This window comes from Danio rerio, chromosome 7, assembly GCF_049306965.1.
Source record: "Danio rerio strain Tuebingen ecotype United States chromosome 7, GRCz12tu, whole genome shotgun sequence".
Taxonomy (NCBI): Eukaryota; Metazoa; Chordata; class Actinopteri; order Cypriniformes; family Danionidae; genus Danio; species Danio rerio.
The window spans coordinates 1,737,684-1,753,472 of NC_133182.1; the positions used below are offsets into that span (position 1 = coordinate 1,737,684).

Consider the following 15,789-nt stretch of genomic DNA (forward strand, 5'->3'; position numbering starts at 1 on the left):
CTGCTTATATCATTTTACCATCTGTACACCAATATAAGTAGTGAATGTGCGTGTCCTTGGGTGGGGCTGTGTCAGTGTGGTAATGTGGGCTGGTGTGGCTACAGTGCCAGGGCTGATTTTTAGTCCCAGTCCGCCACTGTCTCCTGTACTCTGACATTTCAATACTTCAGAGCTTCACTGTATCTGAATCAGTCAAGTGTAAGCGTAAAGCACGACGTGACCAGAAGAGGGCGCGGAAGACTGATGAACAGAGAGGGAGGGAGATGTTTCCTCTCTGCCACCCTTCTCTGGACTCACCTTCTCCTGACCTCTTATCCTCTGAGTGTACCCGCCTCGCACAGCTGCAGCTCACTACAGAGGCCGGAGACACTGCTTGTGCAGCAAAGGAAACCCTACAAGCCATGTAGGTCAGATGTGCAGCCCGACAAGGATACCTTGGGTGTCGATTAATGGCTTTTAAACTGTCAACTAAGTGCATTGAAATGTTTGTGTGTTGATTAATGTCCTAAGACGTTCCTATGGGACAGCTATAAATTTGTTCACATAAGACATGGCCTATAAGTTTTGCAAATTACTGGAATTCCTGACTGAGCGGTCGGACCACACTATACAGTTGGTCCTTAGTGATTTATAGTTAGTGCTTCGATGTATTAGGTAAAACACATCTCTGTGTAGATGTACTTGTACTGCATGTGTCAAGTCCTCACTGATATATGAGGTGTAGGTTATGTGCATGACCTGATTCTGGGAGTATAAAAGCTGAGCCTGTACTGACCAGCTTTGCACTTTCTGACTTCTGTATACTGAGGTTGGCTGCCCTTTATCCTCAACGGAGGGTAGGGTTTTGTTTCTGTTATTTGTCTTTTGTTTCTACTTTTTCACTGGATTTATTTTATTAATGAAAGTGTATTTTATTAGTTTTCTTCACTGGAGTGGACCCTGACTTCATTAGCAGAACCCATCAAGTGACCCTGTGTGAAGTATGAATCTGATTTATTATTTTTGCAAATACATCATGAAGACGATCCTTTAACTAAACGCTAGCTAAGAAAAATATCGAAGGGAGGACCCTGGTTTATCTTTGTTTAATTAGGGTGATTAAATAAAGGCGATCCAGCACAATATTCAATGTAAATCATGTTTATTTCTCAGGCGCTTTAACAATGTAGATTGTGTCAAAGTGTTCAGAGTTAAAGTTCAGTTTAGTGTGGTATAATTTTCACGGCTGAAAGTCCAAACACTGAAGAGCGTATGGAGTGGTTACGAATTATTAGAAATTAAAAATCAAAGTTAATTTGTCTTTCTAGTCTGTACACTTTCGTTTTATAAAGTAGAAAATAGAAAATAAATATTGTAAATTAATGTAATGTGATGCTATGATTTACATTTTTCCGATTGGCTACTTCTACTTCATACCTAATGAGGGGGAGGGGCTTGCTGCTCAAACGTGAAGCAGCAGCAGCTCCGTGTTTCCTGTGTTTTTATTAACATTATTGTCCCTCATCAGGTATGAAATATTGAAATCGTTATCAAAATGTGTTGACTATACGTTAGAGATATAAAAGCAACAAGTGTCATCTATTAAATTAACCTCATAGTGTATATTAATATATATATAAGAGTTCGTATTAACTGAATATATATATACGCTCTGCACTGTAATTCCAACGGCAACAGTGATGATTTAAATGCCAACTGAAGAAACGGTCAAGTGAATGTATATTATATATATCAACATAACAACTAACAATATGGAAGGTAAATCCTGCCAATTTTAAATAAATCAAATAAAAAATGGAAATTAAAATGAAAATCAGATTAACAATTTCATTTTAAAACACTGTTCGCAAAATATCGGCCAAAGTTAAAAACGAAATTAAATTATTTCATTTTCACTTTGACAACACGTCGTCCCTGTCAAATTGATAATTAAAATGAAGTTGCCGATTTAACATTGCATTTTCACTGCATTTCCACGTCAAGACTGTCAATATTAAAATAAAAAGCCAAACTGAAAAATAAAATGCAACACAATTTTTACAAAGCGTGTTATTAATATTCACGCTATAATAGTGACAATTTAAATTAAAATTTAAATGTAAGCTTTTCTTTTACTGACACTTTTTCATTTCAATTTTCATTTTCGATTTCATTTTCAACCTCAACCTGTATGCAAAGCCTATGCTAATCAGTGGGAGGGGCGTATTGTAATTTGCAAATGATCCCTAACACTGCGTGCATGACTGCCTGGCCGCGAATTTAAAACCTAAAACCAACTTTACCAAGCTAATTTAGCTGTCTTTCAAAGATTTTAGTACTAACAAGTTGTTAACGTCACAAGACCTAATACATTATACTATGCAACTTCATCACAAGGCCTACCGCATTTATAAGAATTTATAAGAATCATATAATTACTTTATAGTAATTTATAACAATGCATGTGCAGGGAATATGTATGTGATTATTTTGTGATATGTGTATATATATATATATATATATATCTGTGAAGATGTTTACATATGTTGTTCAACAATGTGAAAGTATACTTTTAAGTGCATTAATTAAAAAAAAACAATACACAGACTCTGACGTGAAGCAGCAGTAGCAGCTCCGTGTTTCCTGTGTTTTTATTAACATTATTGTCCCTCATCAGGCGGTGAGGGCGCTACACATTCATTTAATAAGATGTTACATCCTATGATGTTTTTAGGTAAAACGTTGTTGGTGTGAGTGGCAGCTTATTGCTCTCCCCTTTTGTTATATTAATCGCTCTCTCTCTCTCATTGGTTGTGGGGTAAGAGCATTGTCATTGATTTTGAGTTTTCTTTATATATATATATATATATATATATATATATATATATATATATATATATTTATATTTTATATATATATATATATATATATATATATATATATATATATATATATATATATATATATGAGGAAATCTAGAACTTTTTGTCAATTTGGGAATCTTTTGTCTTGTTGGTTATTTTGGCCTTACCCTTTCATAATGATTTTGGTTAGGAGAATTTTTATTTAAGTATCTCATTGTTTTTGTTTACCCTGTCTGGAAATGTAAAAATATATTGAACTTTGTTAAACAGTGAATAAAAGATAATATTTTTCTTTTGAAATCTCTTTTCAGGGTTTTTTTGTTATTATTATATCTGAAGTGAAAGTATGCTGGGATAGTGAAAAAGGAGATTCTCCACGCACATTATTAAATATTAATTTATTATTAATTCGATCCAATTAAAATTTGATATATATATTTTTATCCTAATTAATTTTATTTTGTTACTTTTGTCTCCGTACCCCTAGAAAAGGGACAAAAATGTAACAAAGAACTTTTACATTTAAAATAATTATCTAGAACCGCATTGTTGCCTAAATGCAAACCTTATTTAAGCAAACTGAATGGAAAAAGTATCATCAATAAAGTTCAAGAAGTGACATACAAACTAACATATCTGATAACTTACAAACTTACACAACTGAGAGTTCAGGTTTCTTGTTAAGATACTTTTTGCTATACGAGAACCAAGAGAGAACATTGAAGATTGTTTTAATTGTCAGCGGATTAACTTTCGTTAAAATCAATATAGTCATTAATAACATTTAAAAAGTGACAAACTTTGTGACTAAATTTTCTGTAGTGTATGTGTGAATGAGTGTGTATGGATGTTGCCCAGAGATGGGTTGCAGCTTGAAGGGCAGCCGCTGCGTAAAAACGTGCTGGATAAGTTGGCAGTTCATTCCCCTGTGGCGACCCCAGATTAATAAAGGTACTAAGCCGAAAAGAAAATGAATGAATGAAGTGACATAAAACTAAACTATTTAATTAATCCAGTGAAACAAGTTGTTTCGAACTTTTTTGGAGACATGGAATCTGCATACACATTTAGTTAGTTGAAGAAAGAATCAATCAAATTGAACACACATACCCAAATGTTTTGGTTTGATGTTAAATGTCTGATATTAACACTTACGAAATTAAGAATTCAGTTTTCTTGTAATGATATTTTTGCTGTACAATAATAATAATAATAATAATTATAATAATAATGATGATAACAATAATAATATTATTAATAATTATTATTATTATTATCATTATTATTATAATTATTGTTATCATGATAAGTGTATGGATATTACTATAACTTTATAAATTAGTCACATTTTTTCTCCAGCAAATTAATTTAGCATTTGGCAACGAGATCCAATGAGACTGGACATGGTACAGTTATATTGAAACTTAAAAATACAGTTGAAGTGAGAATTATTTTCTCTTTCTCATGATGACAGTAAATAATATTAGTCTAGATGTTCTTCAAGACACTTCTATACAGCTTAAAGTGACATTTAAAGGCTAGGGTAATTAAGGGTAACTAGGCAGGTTAGGGTAATTAATGATGAAATTGACTGAAAGACAATTGTAATTAATAAATAGTTTTCAAGCTTTTTTTTATCATGCAAGAAAGAACATTACACAGATATGAACCAGGAGACAAAGAGGGTTGCATAAATAAAATACCAGCGAATTAAACAAGTTTAAATGATTTACACTGAGAAAGTGTTTTACATGCAATGTAATTGTTGATCTTTTAAAGAGTTCACATATCAATCAAAATCCTTTCTGAAAATAAACAAGTAAGGGTGTTTCTTTGTAAATTACATTTATGGATGTTAAATTTGGTCAAAAAAAGCAATAAATTAATAATAAATTTAGAATGAGAAGGATCTACATTCAGCGAGTAACCAAATAATACATTATTTGGGGAAATGCAGAAGTTTGGAAATAAGCATTTGTTAGTGAAACTGGAAAAGTCAACCCAAAACACTTTACAGTAAGTACACTAAATAAATGGTTTAGTGTTTTATCATATTGAGTACACAATGAGCGTTTAGGGGAAATATTGTTAATAAATTCAGCTAGTTTGGTATTTATTGGGTAGCAATTGAGTTTTAGAGCCCTCTCCATGAACGGATGTGACTTTTACGTCAGTGGAAATTCCCATTGATGCGTCTGAATGTGACCGAAGCCAAAATAAAGTCCGCCATTATGGAATTCACGCGTTTTTCTTTCATTTTCACGGCTATTATGTGATCTGAAGCGTCTCGACGTCGTGTAAGTCCATCCCTCGGGTGTTTTGTGTCAGCAGATATTATTAAAACGCGTTAATGAGCTCATACAGATTCCGCGTGCGCGCGCTTTACGTGCTTTACGTGCAAAAGATCGGCTCAAAGTTTCCCTTTAACTTTCATTTTATCAACAATCACCATGAGCTGAGCTGAATGTGGATAAACGAGTCTTCATGAATTCCTGCGAGACGAAAATATCCAAACAAACGCTGTATAGCCGAGCTGGACGAATCTGAAGTGAAGCCGAAGTGCTCTCTTTAGCTCCGGACTGAGTGTTTATATTGCAGATCGCGAGCGCTTCGTCAAAACAACAGTAAAGTTCAGGAGATTATGGTAAGAAGAACACAGCTTTACTGATGTTTTCTCATACTTAGCTGACACTATTCGCTTCATATTCATGTGTTATTTAAATATAACCAAGGTGGTTTAGAGAATCTGGTTCTTTTTAGTCAAATAGATGTTTTCGAGCATTTAAATAACACGGATTCAGCTGCTTTTAGATTGAGGCCTACTCTAATCTCGAAATTAATCATTCGATTAAAACAACTGGATCCTTGGTGTAATTTGGGTACTTATGATGAATATAGATTCTGTACACTACAGGTTTAAAGCATCATAACAAAATCAGTGTAATACAGTGTACAATAGTGTAATACAGGGTAAAGCAGTGTACAACAGTGTAATGCTGTACAACCGTGAAATACAATGTTCAATAGTGTACAACAGTGTAATAATGTGTACAACACAGTATAATACAATGTACAACAGTGTAATGCAGGGTAAAACAGTGTAATACTTTACAACAGTGTAATACAGGGTAAAACAGTGTAATACTTTACAACAGTGTAATACAGGGTAAAACAGTGTAATACTTTACAACAGTGTAATACAGGGTAAAACAGTGTAATACTTTACAACAGTGTAATGCAGAGTAAAACAGTGTAATACTGTATACAACAGCGTAATACAGGGTAAAAAAGTGTAATACTGTACAACAGTGTAATACAGGGTAAACAGTGTAATACTGTATACAACAGTGTAATACAGGGTAAAACAGTGTAATACTTTACAAGAGTGTAATGCAGGGTAAAACAGTGTAATACTGTATACAACAGTGTAATACAGGGTAAAACAGTGTAATACTTTACAAGAGTGTAATGCAGGGTAAAACAGTGTAATACTGTATACAACAGTGTAATACAGGGTAAAACAGTGTAATACTTTACAACAGTGTAATGCAGGGTAAAACAGTGTAATACTGTATACAACAGTGTAATACAGGGTAAAACAGTGTAATACTTTACAAGAGTGTAATGCAGGGTAAAACAGTGTAATACTGTATACAACAGTGTAATACAGGGTAAAACAGTGTAATACTTTACAACAGTGTAATGCAGGGTAAAACAGTGTAATACTGTATACAACAGTGTAATACAGGGTAAAACAGTGTAATACTTTACAACAGTGTAATGCAGGGTAAAACAGTGTAATACTGTATACAACAGTGTAATACAGGGTAAAACAGTGTAATACTTTACAAAAGTGTAATGCAGGGTAAAAAAGTGTAATACTGTACAACAGTGTAATACAGGGTAAACAGTGTAATACTGTATACAACAGTGTAATACAGGGTAAAACAGTGTAATACTGTACAACAGTGAAATACAATGTTCAGTAGTGTACAACAGTGTAATAATGTGTACAACACAGTATAATACAATGTACAACAGTGTAATGCAGTGTACAACAGTGTAATGCAGGGTAAAACAGTGTAATACAGTGTAAAACAGTGTAATGCTGTCTACTACAGTGTAATGCAGGGTAAAACAGTGTAATACAGTGTAAAACAGTGTAATGCTGTCTACAACAGTGTAATGCAGGGTAAAACGGTGTAATGCAGTGTACAAAAGTGTATTACAATGTGCAATAATGTAGTACAGGGTAAAACAGTGTAAAAATGTGTACAACAGTGTAATACAGTGTACAACAGAATAATACACTGTAATACCGTGTAATACAGGGTAAACAGTGTAATACTGTGTACAACAGTGTAATACAGGGTAAAACAGTGTAAAACATTGTAATTCTGTACAACTGTGAAATACAATGTTCAATAGTGTACAACAGTGTAATAATGTGTACAACACAGCATAATACAGTGTACAACAGTGTAATACAGTGTACAACAGTGTAATGCAGGGTAAAACAGTGTAATACAGTGTACAACAGTGTAATACAGGGTAAAACACTAATTCAGTGTACAACAGTGTATTACATTGTGCAATAGTGTAATACAGGGTGTTGGAATATCAAGCCAATTCCATGCGTGTTCAATAAGAAAAGGTCTGGAGAGGGTTTCTTCAATGCTAAAAATATTAGCAATTTATTAGATACAAATGAATAATTTGATGACAGAGCTCTGGGTTACGTTACCCCAATGCAAAACAAGAATTACATTCAAGAGGTTCGCAGCTCACATACATTTCCTGACTCCAGCATACATACACAACTGATATTAACAGGTGGAGTTTAATGAAATTCGTCATTTGTCAGTCATTGTTCAGTCCTCCATTGGCCGCACCTTAGACATACTTCCACTTTTTCTACGAATTCTCTGCACAACAAAAGCATACAACTTTCTGTGTTCAGTTTTAACACCTCTCTTCAGACAGGAAGTTTCTGCAGAGCTGAATTTAATTTTGGACCCGCATCTATCTACTTCTGCAAAAATGCTAGTTAGCATGCACAGCACTCACACACAACAGTAGAAGTTCAGTTAATATATGACCCTTACATGACCAATACAAATAATTGTTTGATTAAAAGAAAAAGAGACAAAAATAATAATAAAAAAGATTCCTATTTTCCAACAAGGGTAAAACAGTGTAATAATGTGTACAACAGTGTAATACGGCGTACAACAGAGTAATACAGGGTAAAACAGTGTAATACAGGGTAAAACTGTGCAATACAGGGTAAAACTGTGTACTAATGTGTACAACAGTGTAATACAGTGTACAACAGAGTAATACAGTGTACAACAGAGTAATACAGTGTACAACAGAGTAATACAGTGTACAACAGAGTAATACAGGGTAAAACTGTGTAATACAGGGTAAAACTGTGTAATACAGGGTAAAACAGTGTAATACTGTGTACAACAGAGTAATACAGGGTAAAACTGTGTAATACAGGGTAAAACTGTGTACTAATGTGTACAACAGTGTAATACAGTGTACAACAGAGTAATACAGTGTACAACAGAGTAATACAGTGTACAAAAGAGTAATACAGGGTAAAACTGTGTAATACAGGGTAAAACTGTGTAATACAGGGTAAAACAGTGTAGTACAGTGTACAACAGCGTAATTCAGTGTACAACAATGTAGTACAGGGTAAAACAGTGTAATACAGTGTACAACAGAGTTATACTGTGTACAACAGTGTAATACAGGGTAAAACAGTGTAATACAGGGTAAAACTGTGTACTAATGTGTACAACAGTGTAATACAGTGTACAACAGAGTAATACAGTGTACAACAGAGTAATACAGTGTACAACAGAGTAATACAGGGTAAAACTGTGTAATACAGGGTAAAACTGTGTAATACAGGGTAAAACAGTGTAATACTGTGTACAACAGAGTAATACAGGGTAAAACTGTGTAATACAGGGTAAAACTGTGTACTAATGTGTACAACAGTGTAATACAGTGTACAACAGAGTAATACAGTGTACAAAAGAGTAATACAGGGTAAAACTGTGTAATACAGGGTAAAACTGTGTAATACAGGGTAAAACAGTGTAATACTGTGTACAACAGAGTAATACAGGGTAAAACTGTGTAATACAGGGTAAAACTGTGTACTAATGTGTACAACAGTGTAATACAGTGTACAACAGAGTAATACAGTGTACAACAGAGTAATACAGTGTACAAAAGAGTAATACAGGGTAAAACTGTGTAATACAGGGTAAAACTGTGTAATACAGGGTAAAACAGTGTAGTACAGTGTACAACAGCATAATTCAGTGTACAACAATGTAGTACAGGGTAAAACAGTGTAATACAGTGTACAACAGAGTTATACTGTGTACAACAGTGTAATACAGGGTAAAACAGTGTAATACAGGGTAAAACAGTGTAATACTGTGTAATACAGAGTTATACTGTGTACAACAGTGTAATACAGGGTAAAACAGTGTAATACAGGTTAAAACAGTGTAATACAGGTTAAAACAGTGTAATACAGGGTAAAACAGTGTAATACAGTGTACAACAGAGTTATACTGTGTACAACAGTGTAATACAGGTTAAAACAGAGTAATACAGGGTAAAACAGTGTAATACAGGGTAAAACAGTGTAATACAGGGTAAAACAGTGTAATACAGTTTTCTCGCATATATAAAATGTTTTTTTTTATCAGAGATAATAACTATCACACTTTGTTCCCATGATTGCCTGAAGACAGCCACTAATCTTATCAATTGTAACAGTTGCTTCTGTGTGCAGAAAATCTTGCCTTAACTAATATGTATGTACCTACACTGAAATGAATCACTTGTCACGATGTACTCATTGTGTAAATACCTATTTTTACATTGTACTCATGCTAGATTTAAAATGGCATGTAATTACAGTGCTATTTATTTTCTGTGATTACATCTTTAGTTATGGTTGACCATCCCTAACACTTTACCCAGCACTAAACAATAGTGTGAGACTGATAGCGGCAGCCAGAAGAGAGAGAAAACTGTCAGATTTGCTGTCCTGCACACCATACACACTGCATTACACACACCCCACACACATTCACTTTCAGTAGTTTTATGAAAGATGATCATATTCTGTCGAGCACTGCTCTGTTTGTGACAATAAACACTTTAGCGTCTGACCGGTGTTTGTGTTTTACAGCGAGCTCACCATGTCTCTCTCAGTGGATGAATGTGGACCTCAGGAGCAGGTGGAGGATGAGTTCACCTGCGCAGGTGTGTTGCGGGAGGCCATTCGGGCGCTTCAGCCCACCGTGGAGCGAGTGTTTGGGGTGAAGCTGAGCATCGGAGCAGAAGAAAGTCCTTCACAGGGTGGACAGATCTGGCTGCAGCTGCGCGGCGCACGTACACAGGTCACTGCAGCAAAGGTCAGGCACTTTCACTTGCTCGCTGTTAACCTTTGATGAGCTTCTGTTTAACTTCATTTTGACAGTGTTCTCCATAATGCTTAAAGTGAAACATCAACAGTTCACTCGAAACTGAAAGTTCAACCATCATCATCTATTAAGAAGAGGGCGGGGCACTTTATTTTAATTTCACCACACCTGTTTGACTGCTTTTGCCCAGCGCTGTCCATGTTAGACCCCGTTTACACTAGTGCGTTTGAGTTTTAAAACGATCAAAAACGATCTGCGTCCACACTAGCGATTCACCCAGCGTTTCTGATCATATTTCCGTCCACACTACGCCACCAAAAACCTATATCACGTGAATAAGGGTGTCACGATTTCGATTTTTAATCGAAATCGATCGAAATTTATGCTCAATTTCGATTATCGAATCTAAAAATAGAATCGTCGATGCTGCCACGCCCCCATGTCACGTCAGCTTGGCTTGCCAAGCGGGAAAAAAACAGGCTTGTTGAAGTGCTTGTTAAACTGCAGAAGCAGGAGACCCGTCGACAGAGCTTAAACCCTCTCCTCTTTCAATGAAGTCGCCGGTGTGGAAGCATTTTGGATTTCCAGTTAGTTATGTTGACAACGTTCGTGTTGTCGACAAAAAAAAAAACACAGTTTGCAAGTTTTGCTATGTGCGTATTACGGTTGGGATGATAGACGATGGGCGGATCGCAATCCTCCGCCCCGCATCCGTTGCAAATACGCTCGCGAAAAATACACACTCAGGCCGTGTTTACACTGTCCTTGTTTTTAAATGGCATTTTAGAACGACAACGATCCACATTCACACTGGCGTGTAGCATTTCTCAGCAGCCCTCCTTCCTCTCTACCACTGAAAACGCACATCACGTGACCACACACACACAGGCAGGCACACACAGAGACGCACACACATTGTCATGCGCTCGAGACAGCGGGTCAAGGCAGTCAGCGGGTCAGTAGACTGCTTCAATCTTTCACTCACTTGTACTTAGTCATTTTAGCGAACACCTCAGACACTGTTGGCTGGTTCCTGTTGGTTGTGCGTCTTTTTTACCGACGCCATTATAACGACACAGATCACTGCCTATTCACGAGTCCCGCAGAAAAAGTGATTGACAGGTGGTAATTATGTGTGTATCTTGCCTTTATTCATTTACTGTATGATTTGTTTATGGGTAAAACAAAGACCATGCAGGTCAGGTAGTTTAAACGGTAGACTACAAATAATTAATTCGTTATTAATTAATTAATTATTCATAATCGAAAATCAAATTGAATCGTGACTTTAGAATCGAAAATGTAATCGAATCAAGGATTTGGTGGATCGTGACATCCTTACACGTGACCATTCGCGCACTCTGGGCATGCGTGTTCGAGTATAAACAGGAAGCATGTGTCTCGCTTGGCGTTTGGTTATTGTTAGTCAACAAACGCCGGTTAAACAATGAACACAATGGCAAAGAAAGCAAGAGAGGTGTTTTTGTGGACAGACGAAGAGGTCGAGTTGTTGCTAAACGTAACAAATGAATAACTGCACAACAGCGCCTAAAACAGACAATAGTGCACATAATGCTCCCATTTCTGTCCATGTTGTGGTGACAGTGAAGGCTGGTCGGCTGTCTTCCGGTAGCGGTAAAGCCATGTGTTATAGTCATGTGATAGGGGCTTGACGAATAAGGGAAGGATACGCAATGACACAAAAGCCCCAATCAGGTAGCGAATCTCAGCAGCCCCGCCTCCGTGTTCAGATGTCTGCGTTTTCCCACTGAAAAAAGTGTTGGATGCAGAACTGTTGCAAACAATTTATTTGTGTTGAATTTAAACAAAAAAAATAAATTTAATAAGGTTCAACTTAATTTGTTTGTTTAAATTCAACACGAATAAATTGTTTAAAACCACTTAATAAAAAAATTTTAGTAAATCCAAGTAATCACCTCTGAATATTTTTTTCAGTGCACACTAAGACGGAGCAGCAGCATTTCAGAATGAAAACGGCCTCTACAGCGTTTCCTGAACGCTCCGTTTTCGGCACTCGAGAACTAGTGTGAACGGATGGCGTAACCGTAGCAAACCTCATGCGTCTTCAAACTAAGACGCATTAGTGTAAACAGGGCCTTAGTGTTGCTGTGTTTTATTTATATAGATGAACTGTTGATTGTGTACTCCCTTGTATATTTCGCACCTCTCAGCTGTTCGTGAAAGGCGTGGTCAATCAGGAAGCTCAGAAAGAGATGCAGTTCCCTGAAGTTCTTCATTGTATCTTCTGCGGCGCCAAAGGCTTGTTTATGGATTGCCTGATTAAACACACCTCTGCTCATATGGTGGTGAGTAAACACATGCTTTCTGGAGATCACCTAGGCCAGGGGTGTCCAAACTCGCTCCAACACACCTGCCTAGAAGTTTCTAGTACATCTAGTAAGAGCTTGATTAGCTTGCTCAGGTGTGTTTGATTAGGGTTGGAGCTAAATCCTCCAGGACACCAGCCCTCTAGGACCGAGTTTGGACATCCCTGACTTAAGCTAATGCATTCATTTTTGGTCATTTTTGGTTTATTCTGTGTTAAAAAGTTATCAATACTATGGACAGCTTTTCTAACAAGATGCAAATGCACTTATTTTGCATTTAGGAGTTTTAAAATGTAATTGTTTTTAAAAAGATTTGATGAATATTCAAAAAAACATTCAAGGTGTTTTGTATTTTGATGTAGGATGTTACACCCACATGACTCTATTATGTTCGTCTTGTTTACTGTTGGTTGCTAGGTTACCAATACTATAGATGGTCACTCTTAAAACGTGCATTTGGGAGTTTTTGAATGTTATTATACACTCAGCGGCCACTTTATTAGGTACACCTTACTAGTACCGGGTTGGACCAATTTCGCCTTCAGATCTGCCTTAATCCTTGGTGTCAGAGATTCAGCAAGCTACTGGAAATATTCCTCAGAGATTTTGCTCCATATTGTCATGATAGCATCACACAGTTGCTGCAGATTTGTCGGCTGCACATCCATGATGCCAATCTCCCGTTCCACCACATCCCAAAGCTGCTCTATTGGATTGAGCTCTGGTGACTGTGGAGGCCATTTGAGTACAGTGAACTCATCGTCATGTTCAAGAAACCAGTCTGAGATGATTGAGCTTCATGACATGCTGCGTTATCCTGCTGGAAGTAGCCATCAGAAGATGGAGACACTGTGCTCATAAAGGGATGGACATGGTCAGCAGCAATACTCAGGTAGGCTGTGGCGTTGATGCTCAAGGGGTACTAATGGACCCAAAGAAAACCTCCCCCACACCATTACACCACCACCACCAGCCTGAACCGCTGATACAAGGCAGGATGGATCCATGCTTTCATGTTGTTGAGGCCAAATTGTGAGCCGACCATCTGAATGTGTCAGCAGAAATGGAGACTCATCAGAGCAGCAACGTTTCTCCAATCTTCTATTGTCCAGTTGTGGTGAGTCTGTGTGAATTGTTGCCTCAGTTTCCTGTTCTTAGCTGACAGGAGCGGCACCCGGTGTGCTCTTCTGCTGCTGTAGCCCATCCGCCTCAAGGTTGGACGTGTTGTGTGTTCAGAGATGCTCTTCTGCAGAGCTCGGTTGTAGCGAGTGCTTATTTGAGTTACTGTTGCCTTTCTATCAGCTGGAACCAGTCTGGCCATTCTCCTCTGACCTCTGGCCTCATCAACAAGGCATTTGCGCCCACAGAACTGCCGCTCACTGGATATTTCCTCTTTGTCGGATCATTCTCTGTAAACCCTAGAGATGGTTGTGCAGTGGGTTGGGGGGTGGTAGATGTATCAGAGACTTCACAGAGGCATGAAAAACCAAAAAAAGTAGGGGGGGGGGCAGAGCAGAGGTGTGCCTGTTCTATCCTATGCACTGGGCACCGGCTACCATCGGAATAGTCGCCGAACCGGCGGTGTTATAGGTTATACCAAACACCTGAGGACCAGGGGAAGGGGGTTAAATTTCAGGAGTTTTCAGGGAGAAATAACAAAGTGGGAGATGCATCTGAAATACGGGAGACTCCCGGGAGTGTTGGCAGATATGACACTATGGCCAGTTTAGTTCATCAGTTCCCCTATAGCGCATGTGTTTGGACTGTGGGGGAAACCGAAGCACCCGGAGGAAACCCACGCCAACACAGGGAGAACATGCAAACTCCACACAGAAACACCAACTGACCCAGCCGGGACTCCAACCAGCGACCTTCTTGCTGTAAGGCGACAGTGCTTACCCACTGTGCCATTGTGCAACCCTTTTTCTACTTTGACGTAGCAGACAGTACACTCTTCAGCACAAAACACACTCTTACAGCCAAGTTAGATTGCCTCAGGAGAGAAAATGAGGGTGTGACATCATCGATAAAAAATGTACTTTCTGTTTCAGGCTTCACAGATTGTGTTTTATACACGGCTGCTTCCTGAAAAATCTTTATGTACAAAAAATGATCAGAGATATGTCACTGCTTAAAATCAGCTTTTAAATAAATACATAAACTTTTTTCTTGCTCTCCTGAAAAAAAAGTTACTGTTAAAATTACAAATTAAATTAACAAAAAGCTAAAATGTCAAATAATGGCTGAAAAAAATCTGTATAAAATGCGAGACCAAGAAAATGCATTAAACATTAGTTTCAAATGTATGCAAAGACCAAAAAAAAAAAAGCAAGATAAAGTTTTTAAAAAGCGAAATAAACACTACATGAAAGATTATCTTTCGTATATATAGAAAGAAAAAAGAATAAAAAATGAATAAAATGCAAGATAAAAAAAAACTAAATACAGTTGAAGTCAGAATTATTAGCCCCCCTGAATTATTCGCCCCCCTGTTTATTTTTTCCCCAATTTATCTTTAACAGAGCAGATTTCTTCAACACATTTCTAATCATAATAGTGTTAATAACTCATCTCTAATAACTGATTTATTTTCTCTTTGTCATGATGACAGCACATAATATTAGACTAGATATTCTTCAAGACACTTCTATACAGCTTAAAGTGACATTTAAAGGCTTCACTATGGTAATTAGGGTAACTAGGCAGGTTAGGGTAATTAGGCAAGTTATTGTATAATTAGGGACCGAGCACCGAAACGGTGCGTAGGCCCTATTGGAATTGCTCCGTTTATTAGGGACCGAGCACCGAAACGGTGCGTAGGCCCTATTGGAATTGCTCCGTTTATTATTATTATTATTATTATTATTATTATTAGGGACCGAGCACCGAAACGGTGCGTAGGCCCTATTGGAATTGCTCCGTTTTTTATTATTATTATTATTATTATTATTATTATTCCGCCCCCTATCGGGGCAATTTTGAGGGTCTAAACATGCCCGAAAACTCATGAACATTTGCACACACACCAAACCCGGTGTAAATAGCAGGTTGATATGGGTCTCGGAAGTGGGCGTGGCAAAATGACTCGACAGCGCCACCTAGAAAAATTAAACGGACGAGCCCCCGATCCACGAA

At 37.2% G+C, this 15,789-nt stretch overlaps 2 protein-coding genes across 5 annotated transcripts in view; one reads left to right on the forward strand and one right to left on the reverse strand.

The window, feature by feature from the left end:
- si:cabz01076231.1 overlaps positions 1-15,789 on the reverse strand; it is a 758,238-nt gene that overhangs the window by 634,957 nt on the left and 107,492 nt on the right. The window lies entirely within an intron of this gene.
- The window catches only part of khnyn (KH and NYN domain containing), a 38,949-nt gene continuing 28,163 nt past the window's right edge, over positions 5,004-15,789 (forward strand). For all 4 annotated transcript variants that reach the window (XR_012382952.1, XR_012382953.1, XM_005166301.6 and 1 more), the window contains exons 1-3: positions 5,004-5,487; positions 10,072-10,297; positions 12,499-12,633. Coding sequence is in view for 2 of the 4 variants with exons in the window: in XM_005166301.6 (XP_005166358.2) it covers positions 10,082-10,297; positions 12,499-12,633 (351 nt within the window). In the remaining 2 variants the exon portion in view is untranslated. The remainder of the gene's footprint in view (positions 5,488-10,071; positions 10,298-12,498; positions 12,634-15,789) is intronic.